The sequence below is a fragment of the Priapulus caudatus genome, unplaced genomic scaffold, assembly GCF_000485595.1.
Source record: "Priapulus caudatus unplaced genomic scaffold, Priapulus_caudatus-5.0.1 Scaffold314, whole genome shotgun sequence".
NCBI classification, from domain to species: Eukaryota; Metazoa; Priapulida; class Priapulimorpha; order Priapulimorphida; family Priapulidae; genus Priapulus; species Priapulus caudatus.
The window spans coordinates 228,826-243,607 of NW_014577375.1; the positions used below are offsets into that span (position 1 = coordinate 228,826).

At 42.7% G+C, this 14,782-nt stretch overlaps 1 protein-coding gene across 1 annotated transcript in view; it reads left to right on the forward strand.

The window, feature by feature from the left end:
• LOC106808926 (intron-binding protein aquarius-like) overlaps positions 1-14,782 on the forward strand; it is a 54,786-nt gene that overhangs the window by 12,295 nt on the left and 27,709 nt on the right. The window contains 11 exon segments of the mRNA XM_014811847.1: positions 3,566-3,735; positions 6,092-6,148; positions 6,312-6,388; positions 6,641-6,761; positions 6,937-7,071; positions 7,263-7,331; positions 8,260-8,437; positions 8,778-8,956; positions 9,536-9,865; positions 10,480-10,600; positions 11,222-11,314. Of these exon segments, the coding sequence (XP_014667333.1) occupies positions 3,670-3,735; positions 6,092-6,148; positions 6,312-6,388; positions 6,641-6,761; positions 6,937-7,071; positions 7,263-7,331; positions 8,260-8,437; positions 8,778-8,956; positions 9,536-9,865; positions 10,480-10,600; positions 11,222-11,314 (1,426 nt within the window). The 5' untranslated portion in view covers positions 3,566-3,669.

Below are 14,782 nucleotides of genomic sequence, written 5' to 3' on the forward strand. Positions count from 1 at the left end.
ATGCGTTTCGGCAGGATCACCAAAATGTTTGCAGGATCACCAATATTATAACATCGGTGATCCTGCAGGATCACCGATGTTAGAAAAGTATTTTCAACCCTGACCAAGTCATGTTTAACTTTCCGAAATCCCTGGCAAACCTTGCTAGTTGTTTGCTATGTTTGATAGACTCCTGATGTCATTGACACACACGATAGCCAGCCTAAATAATGCAGCCACAAAACATCGTGTCAGCTTTAGTGCACAAGCTGCGGGCACTCCGATTGGTCGGCCGATGACGCGTCACATCCTCTAACCTAACAGGGTAATGAACCGGTAGTGATTTAATAGTGGTCACGTGTCTTATTGACTTATTTATTCCAGTTTCGCAGTGCATTATGGTTGGCAACTTGGCACTTGTCCGCGGCGCTTTGCATGATGGGAAATCCGTAAATATAGAAAAAATAAACGTATTTACGTCTCCGTAAATATAGCCACAGCGTATTACGCCTGGTACGTGCATGCAAAAATTCATGTGTCTAGCTCAATGGGAAGATATTTTTTCAGATTTTTGTCCAAATGAAGGCCAAATGAAAACAAACTTTAACTTTATGACCTAATTACTCTGAACTTTGTTTTCCAAAATCGGCCCGATTCCAACTACTCAAATGCTCATAACTTCCGAACCATGTGACCTAGGAAGAAGATCTTGGTGTCGAAATAACCAGAATTGAATGGTCTTTCTGATAAAACGTACTACTAACTCATAATGTCCGAATTGAGTCCTACGACATGTTTTGATCTGACAGGCTACATATTATCATAGCGTCACAGCACACTCGTAGCGGCGAGTGCGGGAGCGTTCGGCGTTAGTCTTCACATAGGTTTTTATGAAGGAAAGTTGATATACAGTGACGTAACAGTGGAACTGTAATTGAGAGGTACGGTAGTAGGGCCTATTTGTGAATGTGTGTTCATATTATTTCCAGTTTTTACTGACTCTGTCCCAAGTGCCTGTGCATGGAGGTGTATTCGATCTTACGCCTACGCCTACGAAACATTTTACAGATAAAGAAGTACGCTGCAAGGAGAATTAGTTCAGCTAGCTTCAGATAATAAAGTACTGGAGTAGTTATGAACTAAATAATATAGCCTTAAGCCTTAGCAACTTAATTAAGTTAATAATAAAATATATAGTTATAACTGTCACGAAAATTTGTAATGCAACAATACAAGACTCTAGAATTACATATATACAATAATTTTCATTATTGTATGGAAATAATAGTCTACGTATGATGTTTTTGAAAATGGCACTGTGCGAATCGGTTTCAATAAACATTAAAACAAGTCAAGAGCTAGACCAAAAACCATATCTACAGGGCGCAGCCATCTTTCCATTATTAATGGAAAACCCGTGTAATAATAGTCATACAATAATTATAGTAATATAATCTAATCTAAATTATACATACACCAACACATAATGTTATTGCTATATATAGTATTTATTTGAATTAAAATCATATATGATTCTGTTTAACATATATATATTATATTATGGGCCGAGTCCGTATCGGCCGAGTCTGTAATAGGCCGACTTCGTCAATGGGACGACACTGCTATGGGACGAGTGGACCCGGCGCCAGTAGTACTAGTACTAGTATTAGTAATTATTTATTAGTAAGTATAGTATTACTATTACTATTAGGCCATGAGAATTGAGGTATGAGTTTACCGTCCACCGCCCGCATGCCGTCAGAGCCACCGCCGAAAATATTCATTATTTCAAAAGTATTTCATTATTTTCATTTTTAAATCATTAAAACCCAAGTTGTCCATTCACTGATTCAGAGCGATTAAAACATACATTAGTGATTACTAATACAAAAACGCTATAGGGCCTATTTACATCCTTCATTGGGGTCCTGATCCCCCTCTGGCTCTTTGAGACCTTGGGTTTGGTTTTGGTTTAGGGCGCAAAAGCATGCTGACGTATCCTGAGTACATCGACTTACAGCCCGATCCCGAAAAATGTGCAAGAAACGTGCATTTTCATGAACAATGGGTTAACTACAAATATTAAATGAATAATGAAAAATGAAAAATGAAAAAAGCCTCCTTACTTTTCAAAGTATCTCGGACGGTAAACTCATACCTCAATTCTCATGGCCTTAGTATTAAGTATTATTAGTATTAGTATTAGTAATGCTGAGAGGGTCTATGTACCCCCCACAGGCACGTGGAACGTCTCAAAAAAAAAAGAAGGTAAATAAACAAAATGTACCAAAGTCTTAATGTTTCTCTACTCTATTTCGCCTATAATCACCTGTAAATGCCGGTCAAATGCTCATCTGCAACACACAAGCAGAGATACAATTACACCGCACGCCCGCCCTGTGCTGCGTGCACAAACAACATGAATAAGACTCGAGAGTGATGAATAACATATAATAAGATATATGAATATGAATATGAATAAGATACATGAATATGAACTCTCTTATTCATGTTGTTTGTGCACGCAGCACAGGGCGGGCGTGCGGTGTACTTGTATCTCTGCTTGTGTGTTGCAGATGAGCATTTTACCAGCATTTACAGGTGATTATAGGCGAAATAGAGTAGAGCAACATTAAGACTTTGGTACATTTCGTGTTTATTTACTTTTTTTAATTTTTATTGAGACGTTCCAAGTGCCTGTGATGTCCCCTAGGGTACTGCCGGAACGTACACTGGGTACGGTCCGGTATACCGGAACGTACCCTGCAGGTACCAGAGCATATAAATCAACGGGTTTTATATGCTCTGCTGGTACTATCTAATATGCCGGACCGTACCTTGCCTACTCCACTAACGAGTCTAGGGAGTCGCCTACGCCTACTCCCTAACCCTAACCCTAACCATAACTCTAACCCTAACCCTAACCATATCAGATAGTTACCAGGGTACGTTCCGGTATACCGGACCGTACCCAGGGTACGTTCCGGCAGTACCCTGGGGGACATAGACCCTATGAGCCAAACAAGGTAGACCAATATTCAAGAAATTATTTCATAAATAACTGCACAATCGAGAAACATATAGCGAAATATAGTTTCGCCCAATAGAGAACACGTTACTGATTACTCTAGTATAAAAAAAATAATGAATTTATGCTGTTATGGCAATTGGTATATAAATTATAAAAATAAAAATAGCAAACAATGACAATGTCAATGCAGCGACATATATAGAGACAATTTGCTTGAAATCGGCAACCACCAGACAAAAGTGTATCTCATTGAGTGACGTAGTGGTTCTCGATTGGTACAACATCTCTACTGCTTAATTCAAGTTACCATATCAAAGTATACATATCATTATCATTATCAAGTAACTGTGTCAACATGATCAGATGTGATGTAAACAAACAGATTTTAATAGTTGTATATTTTTGTGGGAATGACAGTTGATGTGCGAGCAACTGGAATGGTTGCATGTGTGACACAATCTGCATACAATTATTTATTGGAAGGTTTTAGTGTTACAAACAATTAGCGTACACATTTCCATTATAGTTATATATGTATTTCCACATAAATTACAGGGCACAGTCTCTCACCAAAATTAACCAGCATCAACTTCAGGAAACGAGTGGAGGCTGTCTAACCCAAAAGTCCTGAAAAATAAAGTTGACAATAACTGGACAACATGGGTCCAAAGAAGTTGGGACCGGCTCCGACTGTGGAGCAGATGCAGCAAGATGTGTTAACACAGGTATGTGGTAAACTCGCTCTACACTTAAAATGGATAAACCTCACAAAAACAAGCCTACTGTGAGCATACTTGCAGTACATGCAAACATCACGAACTGTTCTTATTGAGCTAGAAATGTGCTCCAAAGTTGACTATTTTCATGCTATTTTGAAACTCCGGACAAAGTTTCGGCATACAGATACAGAGCAATGTGACTGAGAACGCTAACAGTAGGCCTATGCTAGCGCAAATAGTTCCTGGAAAGAAAACACCATATTTGTTTGCTGATTGCATTTAAGTAATGTAGATAACGTGATTTAAACAAATGTCACAATTTAGGTACATATCTATATATATGCATTTTGCTGTGAGAACATGCCGTTTTAATAACCATTTTATTTGATATGCATGTTCATGCACCTTTGCACATTGAAAATTTAATTAGTGTATTATAGACACATCTGTAATGTAATGTCTGTAAACGTCTGGAGTGTGTTGTGTGACTGCTTTATCATCAAATTAGCATCAGTGACATCTAGTGATTATTGAATTTGCTATTTGCTGTGGCTAATACTAGCCGCACACTATACGACCCGAGCGCGATCGGGAGGCTTACGTTTGGATCGAGAGGCTTAAGTTTGGCTCGGGAGGTCATTTTGGGCCGATTCAAATTTTGAATCGGGAGCGGAGCGGGTCGTATAGTGTGCGAGGGCTTACGACGCGACTCAGATAGTGTGCGTGGCAGCGAAAAAAATACACGGGAGCGGCGAGCGATTTCGCTCCCGTCAGCTTTCAAAGCGCTCTGGTAACAACAATTACAAGAGCGAAAATTTTGGAAGATACAAGAAGAAATCGCTCCCGTGCCGCAGGCAGCGTTCAAAATTAGTTCCGACTCGGAGGCCCGAGCCCACCAAGTTTTTGCTCGGGCCACCATCTCTACGAAACTCCCGGTCGGCACTTTTTCCCCTCATATTACGCTGAAATACTACGGTTAGCGCAACGGCAGTTTAGACAGACTTGTAAACGGGAGCGCATAATACGACTCGTTCCTCAACATAGACAGGGTATCCAAAACATCTAGAGCCGAGGGCATGAACTCTCTCAACGCATGATTCGCCACACGAACAAAATTTCGCGACAATCTAAGAAATCGATTGCGGCATCGCGGGCATGTAGTGCAGCCCAGTGTTTTTATGACCGCATAACAATAAGTTTTTATATCGCAGGGGTTATCGTGGGGAGTGAGGGCACGACCAGTGACACCTGACACGCACGTAATCAAAGCTGTTAACAGAATTCGTCACTTTTCTTAACGTAGAAAGTGGACTATTTTTATTCAGTTAGATATCTAGAAGCAATGTAAACTGTATAGACTTAAAGATTCTAGGCACTTGTAACTTTGCGGATGTGCAGCAGCATTGATCTATGCATGGGGGTACCGTGGACTGGGGAGGAGAAAAACGAAAGTAAAACCTTGCCCAGAAGCTCCCGGCATTCCTAGAGATTCCAGTACTTTTAACATACTCAAAGTAACTAAAAACTCTCTCTGAAGTTCTGAACTTGCTCAGTCGATGTAAAAAGAAAGTTGAAAGATGAAAAGAAATGAAATAAAAAAAAGAAACTTGAAAATAACCATACCATCATTACCATGATTATAGTTCTTGATTTCCTGTCTTTGTCATGTTACCTGACTCTGTGTACTGTGTAGTGCATGTCTGTCTGTGTGAATGAAATTGAATAAGAATGTGATTGGTTTCTTAGTCGAGTGAAACGAGATAAAAAAAATGTGATCGAATGTAATTTGTTGATGATTTCTTAACACTGATAGTCTGATACTGGTGCTGAGTGCTGAATGTTGATGAATGAAGCCAGTGCATCAAAATTATGAAAATTTTAACAAAATCATGCTATGAAAAAGTAGCTCTGGCCAAGCCTAAAATAGCTCCCGTAAAAAAAATTATGAGAGCTCTTTTTTCATACAAAATCTAAAAAGAGCTCTCGTAACAAAAAAATTTTTAGGCCGTGGCCATCCGACCCGCCGCTGAGCGCTGAAGAAAATTGACCAATCACAGAGCAGCGCCATGGGAACCGCATTCAGTAAAAATGGCGGGAAAACACTCCCGACCCTTAATACGCGCTAAATCCGCTTGGAACGCCACGAGAGCGCGATGGTTAGCCCTGACTTTTGAGTCGTACAGTGTGCGGGGGCCTCCCAATAGATCGGGAGCGGGTCGTATAGTGTGCGAGGGCTTACGACTGCGGCCCGCGCAAAATCGTATAGTGTGCGGCTAGCATAAAGCTATGAGGTCATTTATATTTTCTATTCAACATATATTTCATAAATTAGAACACTAACACTATACAAAATATTTTTCAGGTAGCTCGTAAATTTTGGTTAGGAGATCCATCAAGGAGACCAGAATTTGAGCCTAAGGTAGATTTGCTACATTCAAAACAATTGTCATTTACTTAATAATTAAAAACCTCATTAAATTATTTTACTAGTAGTTTGTCTGTCGATATATTTAACCCAAAATATAGTAAATAGTTGATTTGGCAGCTTTCATGTTGATATACTCACACTTCATATACTTTAGGTAATTGAGGATGTGTATGCAAGAGACATCATCGGAACGAAGTTTGCAAATAGAAGAATTATGTTGTTAGAGTTCAGGTAAGACTATAAAGCACCCATTGTTGTTTGTTCAATGATGTTCTGCATTTTAATTAGAGTGTAACGTGTTACATGTTGATGCTGTTTATTATAATACAAACCTACATGTTTAACAAATGAATTTTATCATGTAACTTTCACACCTATTGATTTCCACATGTAAAAAAAAAACGTCTGTAAATTAGAATTTACATGCTAAATGCTAATGTACGACGACTGCATGAGAATGGTTTCTCTTTTTTTGATTTTCAGTCAATATCTAGAAAACTACTTGTGGCCAAACTTTAGTAGCGACACAACCACCCAAGCACATATGATGTCGGTCGTTGTCATGGTGAACGAGAAGTTTAGGGAACGTGTTCCAGCATGGGGGGTAAGGCATGATTTGATAGATGGCAGTATAGTAAATAAAGCATGAAAAATATATACAAACAACAACATATTTAACAGTGAAACTCACTTAGCGTTTATAATGTAGATGGATAGCGATCGTGTCTAAGTGCAAGCATAGTTTGGTTTGTCTAAAATTATGTGTGTATATCCTGCAGTGTTTCAAAGCAAAACCCGACTTTGGGCCATTGTTTCGTATGGTGATGGAGGCAAGTTTGGCCGATGAAAGCAGCATTACCTTGGTGGAGCAAACACATTTGCTCTTGTTTCTTAATCATTGCTTCAACAGTCTGGTAAGCATTTCATCCAATATGATTTCCAGTTGTTTTTAACAACTTTAAATATTGCATTCATAAAAATTATAACCAGGAAGCACAGGTGTTTAAAATATTTTCACAGACAGAACAGCAGAGATTTCTCTCACTTCTGCTGTCATTCTCCCTTATCTTCACTTACTCCATGTAACATGCATTTTGATCCGCAGGAGGTAGATATCATCAGACAGGAAGTACAAAAGGTTGTCTCCATCCAGATTTGGGAGTGTCTATTGCCGGTAAATGTCTTGCTTTTTTTTGTAGCCTATGTTTCGAATATAGTTTGTAGCCTATGTTGCTAGTATAGTTTGTAGTCTGCTTTCTGTAGGCATAGTAAGTATTGATATATGTTGAGTGACAAACCTGTAAATCCAATATAATTGTTTCTTATGCACTTTAACTCAATAAAGGTTACAACCCCTTACTTTGTCTATGCAGTACTCCCTGTTCACATGAACATTCCTAAGCAGCTCAGTTGATTAACATTTAGTATTGCGGGTGTGATGCTCAGTACACGGGGTTCTATCCCTCAAGGGTTACTAATTACACTGGGGTTCTATTCCACAGTTGATGTTCAGTTCACGGGGGTCTATCCCTCCTCAGTTAATGTTCAGTTCACGGGAGTGTATCCCTCCTCAGTTAATGTTCAGTTCACGGGAGTGTATCCCTCCTCAGTTGATGTTCAGTTCACTGAGGTCTATACGTCCTCAGTGAATGCTAATTTCACAGGGGTCTATCCCTCCTCAGTGGATGCTCAATTCACTGAGGTTTATACCTCCTCAGTGGATGCTCAGTTCATGTGGGTTCTATCCCTCCTCAGTTAATGTTCAGTTCACGGGGGTCTATCCCTCCTGAGTGGATGTTAAATTCAGCAGTCTATCCCGCCTCAGTGGATGTTCAGTTCACTCTGGTCTACACCTCAGTGGATGCTCAATTCACTAAGGTGTATCCTTCCTCAGTTGATGCTAAGTTCACTGAGGTCTCTACCTCATCAGTAGATGCTAAGTTCACGGAGGTCTATACCTCATCAGTGGATGCTCAATTCACTGAGGTCTATACCTCAGTGGATGCTCAATTCACTGAGGTCTATACCTCCTCAGTGGAGGCTCAATTTACTGAGGTCTATCCCTCCTCAGTGGATCGTAAACCAAAGTCTCTTATGCGCAGTCTCGTCTGGAGCAAGAGTTGAAGGCGATGCCGCGACTGAGGAAGATCTGGACTGCGCTGCGCAAGAGAGACGACAAGGCGGACGCTGCAACGCGCGACTGCCAGAAGTTTGAGCGTCGATTTCTGCACGGCATCATCCAGAAGTTTCTCAAGGTTCTCGGCTCGATACCGGCAGAAGGTAGGCAGGGAGTATAGAGCCATATAGGTGCTTGCAGATGCCTAGGATCTGATCTAGCCCGGCGCAGCCGTAAGAATACATGTTCATACACCGTGGAGTCTGCCGTGCAATCCATCCATGAGCATTTCGTGGGTTTAGGATAAGTGGGACTTGTAGTCGTAAGATAGGACTGTAGTCGGTGACAGTTTTCAGCTAAATATGGAAATATAAATAAAACTATGGATATTAGTTTTAATTAATAACATTATTCAATAATAATAAGGGGAAAAAGCCTTGAGCCTTTTGGTTACTATCCATTATAATTTTCTAATGTCAACATTGTTGTTCTTGTGTTGTTCAGGGCCCGTGGAACGCGTGCGCGTGCGCTACTGCGAACGCTTCATCGAGCTGACGGTGGACGTGGAGGCGTTGCTGCACACGCGCCGATTCTTCAACACTCTCCTAGATGACGCCAAGCTCGTCACACAATGCCAGCTGTCCGGACTGAAGAAGCGCGAGGAGGGCCACTTGTTTGACCAGGTGAGCAGTGAGCGCGCACGGGGAGGTTGCTCGGCAGGTCGCGCGTGCACGAGTGAGTCCAAGGCCTTGACGCTTATTGTCAGATCTGGTTGTCCTGTCGGCCAACAAGAAGCAATTTTTACTGTCCGTATTTTGATTTTACTTGTCCAAAATTTACTTGCAATCTATGAGCCATTAAGGTCCATTTTGGGTCCATTTCGATTCTTCGTTTCTCGCAGTGATTCGAGTGATTTCGGTGATCGTGTTCGAAGTTCCTTGCGTCAGTTGCTGAGAGGAATTTCACTGACTATTATTCTATATGAGAGTTTTGCCTTTCTTGTGCTCTCTGTATACTCATGTGACATCTCACGTTGCAAATGTAATCGTGTAACATCTGTTGTTGACATTAATAGCGTTGTCAACACAATAGATATACTATCCATAAGCAAAGCAAAGCAACGATAACAATAACAACAACAACAATAGCCACTTGACTGACCGGCGACGACACCCACCACATACCCACCCGCCCTCCAGCACCCTGCCTCCCCCCCTCTCTCTCTCTTTTTCTCTCTCATCCTTTCTCCCCTTCCTTTCCAGCTGCTTGACATGCTCAAGTTCTACGCCGGCTTCGAGATCAACGATCTAACCGGCGAAGCCCTCACCGACCACGACATGACGCAGCTGCACTACGGCCGCATCGGCTCGCTCCAGACCGCCGCCTTCCGGCGTTTCGACGGTGCGTTGCGACGATTCTCTCTCGCCAACGTCGCCAGCGTCGATGATCGCGCGAAGCTGCTCGAGCATTTCGGCGCGCTCGACGCGCGGCAGCTGCGGGAGATCGCCGCGCAGCTCCGCCTGGTGGCCGGCGAGGGCGACGGCGAGAGCGAGGCGGAGACGTACGCGAAGGAGCTGCTGCTCGAGTTGCTGGTAGGTGGCGCTGTGCAGGGGCGAGGGCGCAGGGGGAGAGGGGGCGCCGCCGGGCGAGATGTATGCGAAGGAGCTGCTGGTAGGTGGCGCTGTACAGGGGCGAGGGCGAGACGTGTGCGAAGGAGCTGCTGGTAGGTGGCGCTGTGCAGGGGCGAGGGCGAGACGTGTGCGAAGGAGCTGCTGGTAGGTGGCGCTGTGCAGGGGCGAGGGTGCAGGGGGAGAGGGCGCCGCCGGGCGAGACGTATGCGATAGAGCTGCTGGTAGGTGGCGCTGTGCAGGGCGGAGGGCGAGGGCAGGGGGGAGGAGTGGTGGTGCCAAGGCATTGCGACGTCTGATGGGTTAGCGTGCTGTACCTGTTTACATACACGCATGTGTCTACGAGTATGATAGTTTACAGGTGTCTACGGGTATGGTTGTTTACAGGTGTCTATGAGTATGGTTGTTTACAGGTGTCTATGAGTATGGTTGTTTACAGGTGTCTAGGAGTATGGTTGTTTACAGGTGTCTATGAGTATGGTTGTTTACAGGTGTCTAGGGTTTTGACAGGTGTGGGTGTTTGTAGGTGTCTACAGGTGTGGCTGTATACAGGTGTTAACAGGTGTGGTTGTTTGTAGGTGTCTAGGCATGAGAGACGGCCCTCCCAGCTAGAGGCTCTCAATGAGATGCCCCTCTACCCAACAGAAGCAATCTTGTGGGATGAAAACATAGTTCCCACGGAGTACTTTTCCGGAGAGGGTAGGAATAATTTCTCTTGGTATTATGTTCTGTCGTGTGTGCATTGGGGCATGGTACGAAACAGCTAGGTAATATCAAAAATAGATTGTCTGGTGACTCATGCAACTGTAGTTTTCCAGATGATCAATTTTTGATATTACCTAGGTTACCAAGTCATGGGCAGTAGTTCCCAAACCGGCATTTGCCTAATGTATAAATGTCTAACAATACTTATTCTACAATGTGACAATAACAGTAGATCCAGCTTGCCATTGAGATGCCAAACCTGTCGTATGCCTCATTGCTTGGAAGTTGTTGTGAATGTTGACAGTTTTCAGTTTGTAATATGGCATTTAAGCAATGAAACATATTATTCTGTGATTTGACTCTGTAAAGACATGCGTATAACGTATGTAAACAAAAATATAGAAAACTGTCGTGTGAACACATAGTTTTAAAGATCAACAGTTTGAGGTTGGGACATGGCCACAAGAATGTATCTTTTTGACAGTGAATTTCGGTAGATGGGAATTTTCGAAATTGGCCCCATTCTCATTAGTTAGGTGGTATATTATTAGTGTTTTTTGTTTTTAGTAATGGTGATGTATTTTTGGTAATATCCATTTCCCTCTCGTTTCGTAGGGTGCCTTGCATTGCCTAAACTCAACCTGCAATTCCTGACATTGCATGACTATTTGCTGAGGAATTTCAACCTGTTCCGATTGGAAACCACCTGTAAGTACAAACTTATATGTTGTTCCGGTGATTGGTGACTCTTGATGACTCTATAGCGCTTCATGTGGGAATATCTTTGCGTGATGTAAATTGGAATGGATAGCTATTACAGATCATATTAGCATTAATTTTCAAACAGACAAGAAGGCAAACAAAGATCTCACTTCCTTGCTATAAGCTTTTAATCAATCAACCCCAGCTAGAGTAAAGCTTCCAGGAATGCACAAGCAATCAGACCATATAAGTCATCATAAAGAAGCTGTGAAGCAACAAAATATGCAAGCACAAGAACTGGAAATCATTCAATAAAAAGTTATTAAGATTTCTACAGATTTCCATAGATTCTTGAAATGTAAGCCAATAGACGTCAGTAGTATTTTGTAGTCTAACACCTTTTCCGTTACTGACATATCATCACACTGCGTCGTGGTTTTCCGTGATTGCGGCGTACGGATTTTACGTATTATACGTTAATATATATATGTAATTAGGTTCAGTAATTTGTTGTAATTATGTATTCTAACATTAATTATTACATTACATAAAATGATATTAGTTATTTAATGATTTAATTAGATGAAATAGACTTAATATATTTTACAGACTAAAATAGATGGACTCTTGACTGAACACAATAAAGACAATAAAAGCTGAGATCAAAACCGGCAAAGCTAGCTGAAACTAATGCGCGTTTTATATTAATATAACACTAAGATCGTACTGAATAATCAGAAGCAAAATTTTGTTTGCATAACCAATTGACAGATAGCAACATTAAGTATTGTTCCATAAATCATCGTTGAAAAGGAATTCCAGGTCACGAGCAACCACGTATCTCAACTCTTAGCCTAAACCAACTGATGTCATCTCGTTAAAAAAATCAACAAAACATCTTGTGCCTAAAACTTGAGTTTTGATAATTTTGATAATTTTGTTTTGATAAGATCCCAAATGTAGAACATGATGCACAATTCGAACAAGATACGGGTGCTCTTTAGCCGACTTTGTCTTCAGAGAAACATGATACAGTTACAACTCGACTGATCTTGGTTCTGCTGCACCGTGCTCCTTGGACAGCGCTCTGCCGTGAGTCCTTAAATACTGAACCAACTCTCGCGAGGTGATGAGTCTAAGACTAGAGGGCACAGCGCGAACGTGTGGGGACTTTGGGTCGAGACGCTTTTGGTGTGCAACATGACCGGTGTTCAAGTAGTGGATCATGGAAGGCGAAGCCATGCGATAGAAATTCGGTGTCGGCAATTGCTTCTGTGCTTCTATTGAATCATCGCCTACCAGACCTGCATCAGCACTGTTTAGGTAATGGAGCATATCAGGGGAAGACATCATTTTATAGAGGGCAGATCTCTTTTGAGCTAGAGTAGAATCGGTATCAACTAGACCTCCATCTGCACTGTTTAAGAAATTTAGCATATCAGGGGAAGACATCATTTTATACAGGGCAGATCTCTTGTGAGCTAGAGTAGAGTCAGTATCAACTAGACCTCCATCTGCACTGTTCAGGTAATGGAGCATATCAGGGGAAGACATCATTTTATACAGAGCAGATCTCTTGTGAGCTAGAGTAGAGTCAGTATCAACTAGACCTCCATCTGCACTGTTTAGGTAATGGAGCATACGAGGGAAGACATCATTTTATACAGAGCAGATTCTCTTTTGAGCTAGAGTAGAGTCAGTATCAACTAGACCTCCATCTGCACTGTTTAGGTAATGGAGCATACGAGGGGAAGACATCATTTTATACAGAGCAGATCTCTTTTGAGCTAGAGTAGAGTCAGTATTAACTAGACCTCCATCTGCACTGTTTAAGAAATTTAGCATATCAGGGGAAGACATCATTTTATAGGCGGCAGATCTCTTGTGAGCTGCGGTAGAATCGGTACCGACTAGACCTACATCTGCACTGTTCAGGAAATGGAGCATATCAGGGGAAGACATCATTTTATACAGGTCAGATCTCTTTTTGAGGCTGCGGTAGAGTCGGTACCAACTAGACCTACATCTGCACTGTTCAGGTAATGGAGCATATCAGGGGAAGACATCATTTTATACAGGTCAGATCTCTTTTGAGCTGCGGTAGAGTCGGTACCAACTAGACCTACATCTGCACTGTTCAGGAAATGGAGCATATCAGGGGAAGACATCATTTTATAGGCGGCAGATCTCTTTTGAGCTGCGTAGAGTCGGTACCCACTAGACCTACATCTGCACTGTTCAGGTAATGGAGCATATCAGGGGAGGACATCATTTTATAGGCGGCAGCCCTCTTGTGAGCTGCGGTAGAATCGGTACCGACTAGACCTACATCTGCACTGTTCAGGAAATGGAGCAATATCAGGGGAAACATCATTTTATAGGCGGCAGATCTCTTTTGAGCTGCGTAGAGTCGGTACCAACTAGACCTACATCTGCACTGTTCAGGAAATGGAGGCATATCAGGGGAAGACATCATTTTATAGGCGGCAGATCTCTTTTGAGCTGCGGTAGAGTCGGTACCAACTAGACCTACATCTGCACTGTTCAGGAAATGGAGCATATCAGGGGAAGACATCATTTTATAGGCGGCAGATCTCTTTTGAGCTGCGGTAGAGTCGGTACCAACTAGACGCTACATCTGCACTGTTCAGGAAATGGAGGCATATCAGGGGAAACATCATTTTTATAGGCGGCAGATCTCTTTTGAGCTGCGGTAGAGTCGGTACCAACTAGACCTACATCTGCACTGTTCAGGAAATGGAGCATATCAGGGGAAGACATCACTCGATAGGAAGCCGACGATCGCTTGGTGTTTGGCGCGGTGCCAACTAGCCTTGCATCTACGCTACTCGCGAGCATACGCTTCTGCGCGTGTTTCCTGCCGACCTCATCGGCTGCCTGCTCTCCATGCTACCTTCGTCGTCCGAGTCCAACGTCGCCGAGACCGCGGGCGTGACGCGACAGCCGCTGCCGATGTAGTCCTCCGCCGCCGCTTCCGCTCTCTCCTCCGGCTGAGCTGACTGAGCCGCCTCGCCAGCATCCAGCGGTGTCGCTGCTGCGATCGGTTGCTGAGGGATGCTGTCCGGTGCGTACTCGGCGTTGCCGGGGAACGGACGCTTCAGAGCTTCGCCACCGCTGTTATCATTCGCAGCTGATGGTGCGGCATCCTAATGAGGGCAAATGAGTTGTAAAAAGGTAAACCGAGCCGCCCGCTACCCTAGACTGTCTACGCTAATGATGGATAAATACGGTAATCAATCGAGATAGCCGTTGATGTAAATGCAGGGGTGTAGTGATAAGCGTGTGACGATGTGAGTGCAGTATTATGCAAGGTTTATGTAAAGGCTTGTGATCGGCATCCTAAAGAGGGAAAATACGGTAATCAGTCAAGATAGCCGTTGATGTAAATGCAAAGCTTGTGACACTGCGTTGATGTAACTGCAAAGCTTGTGACACTGCGTTGATGTAACTGCA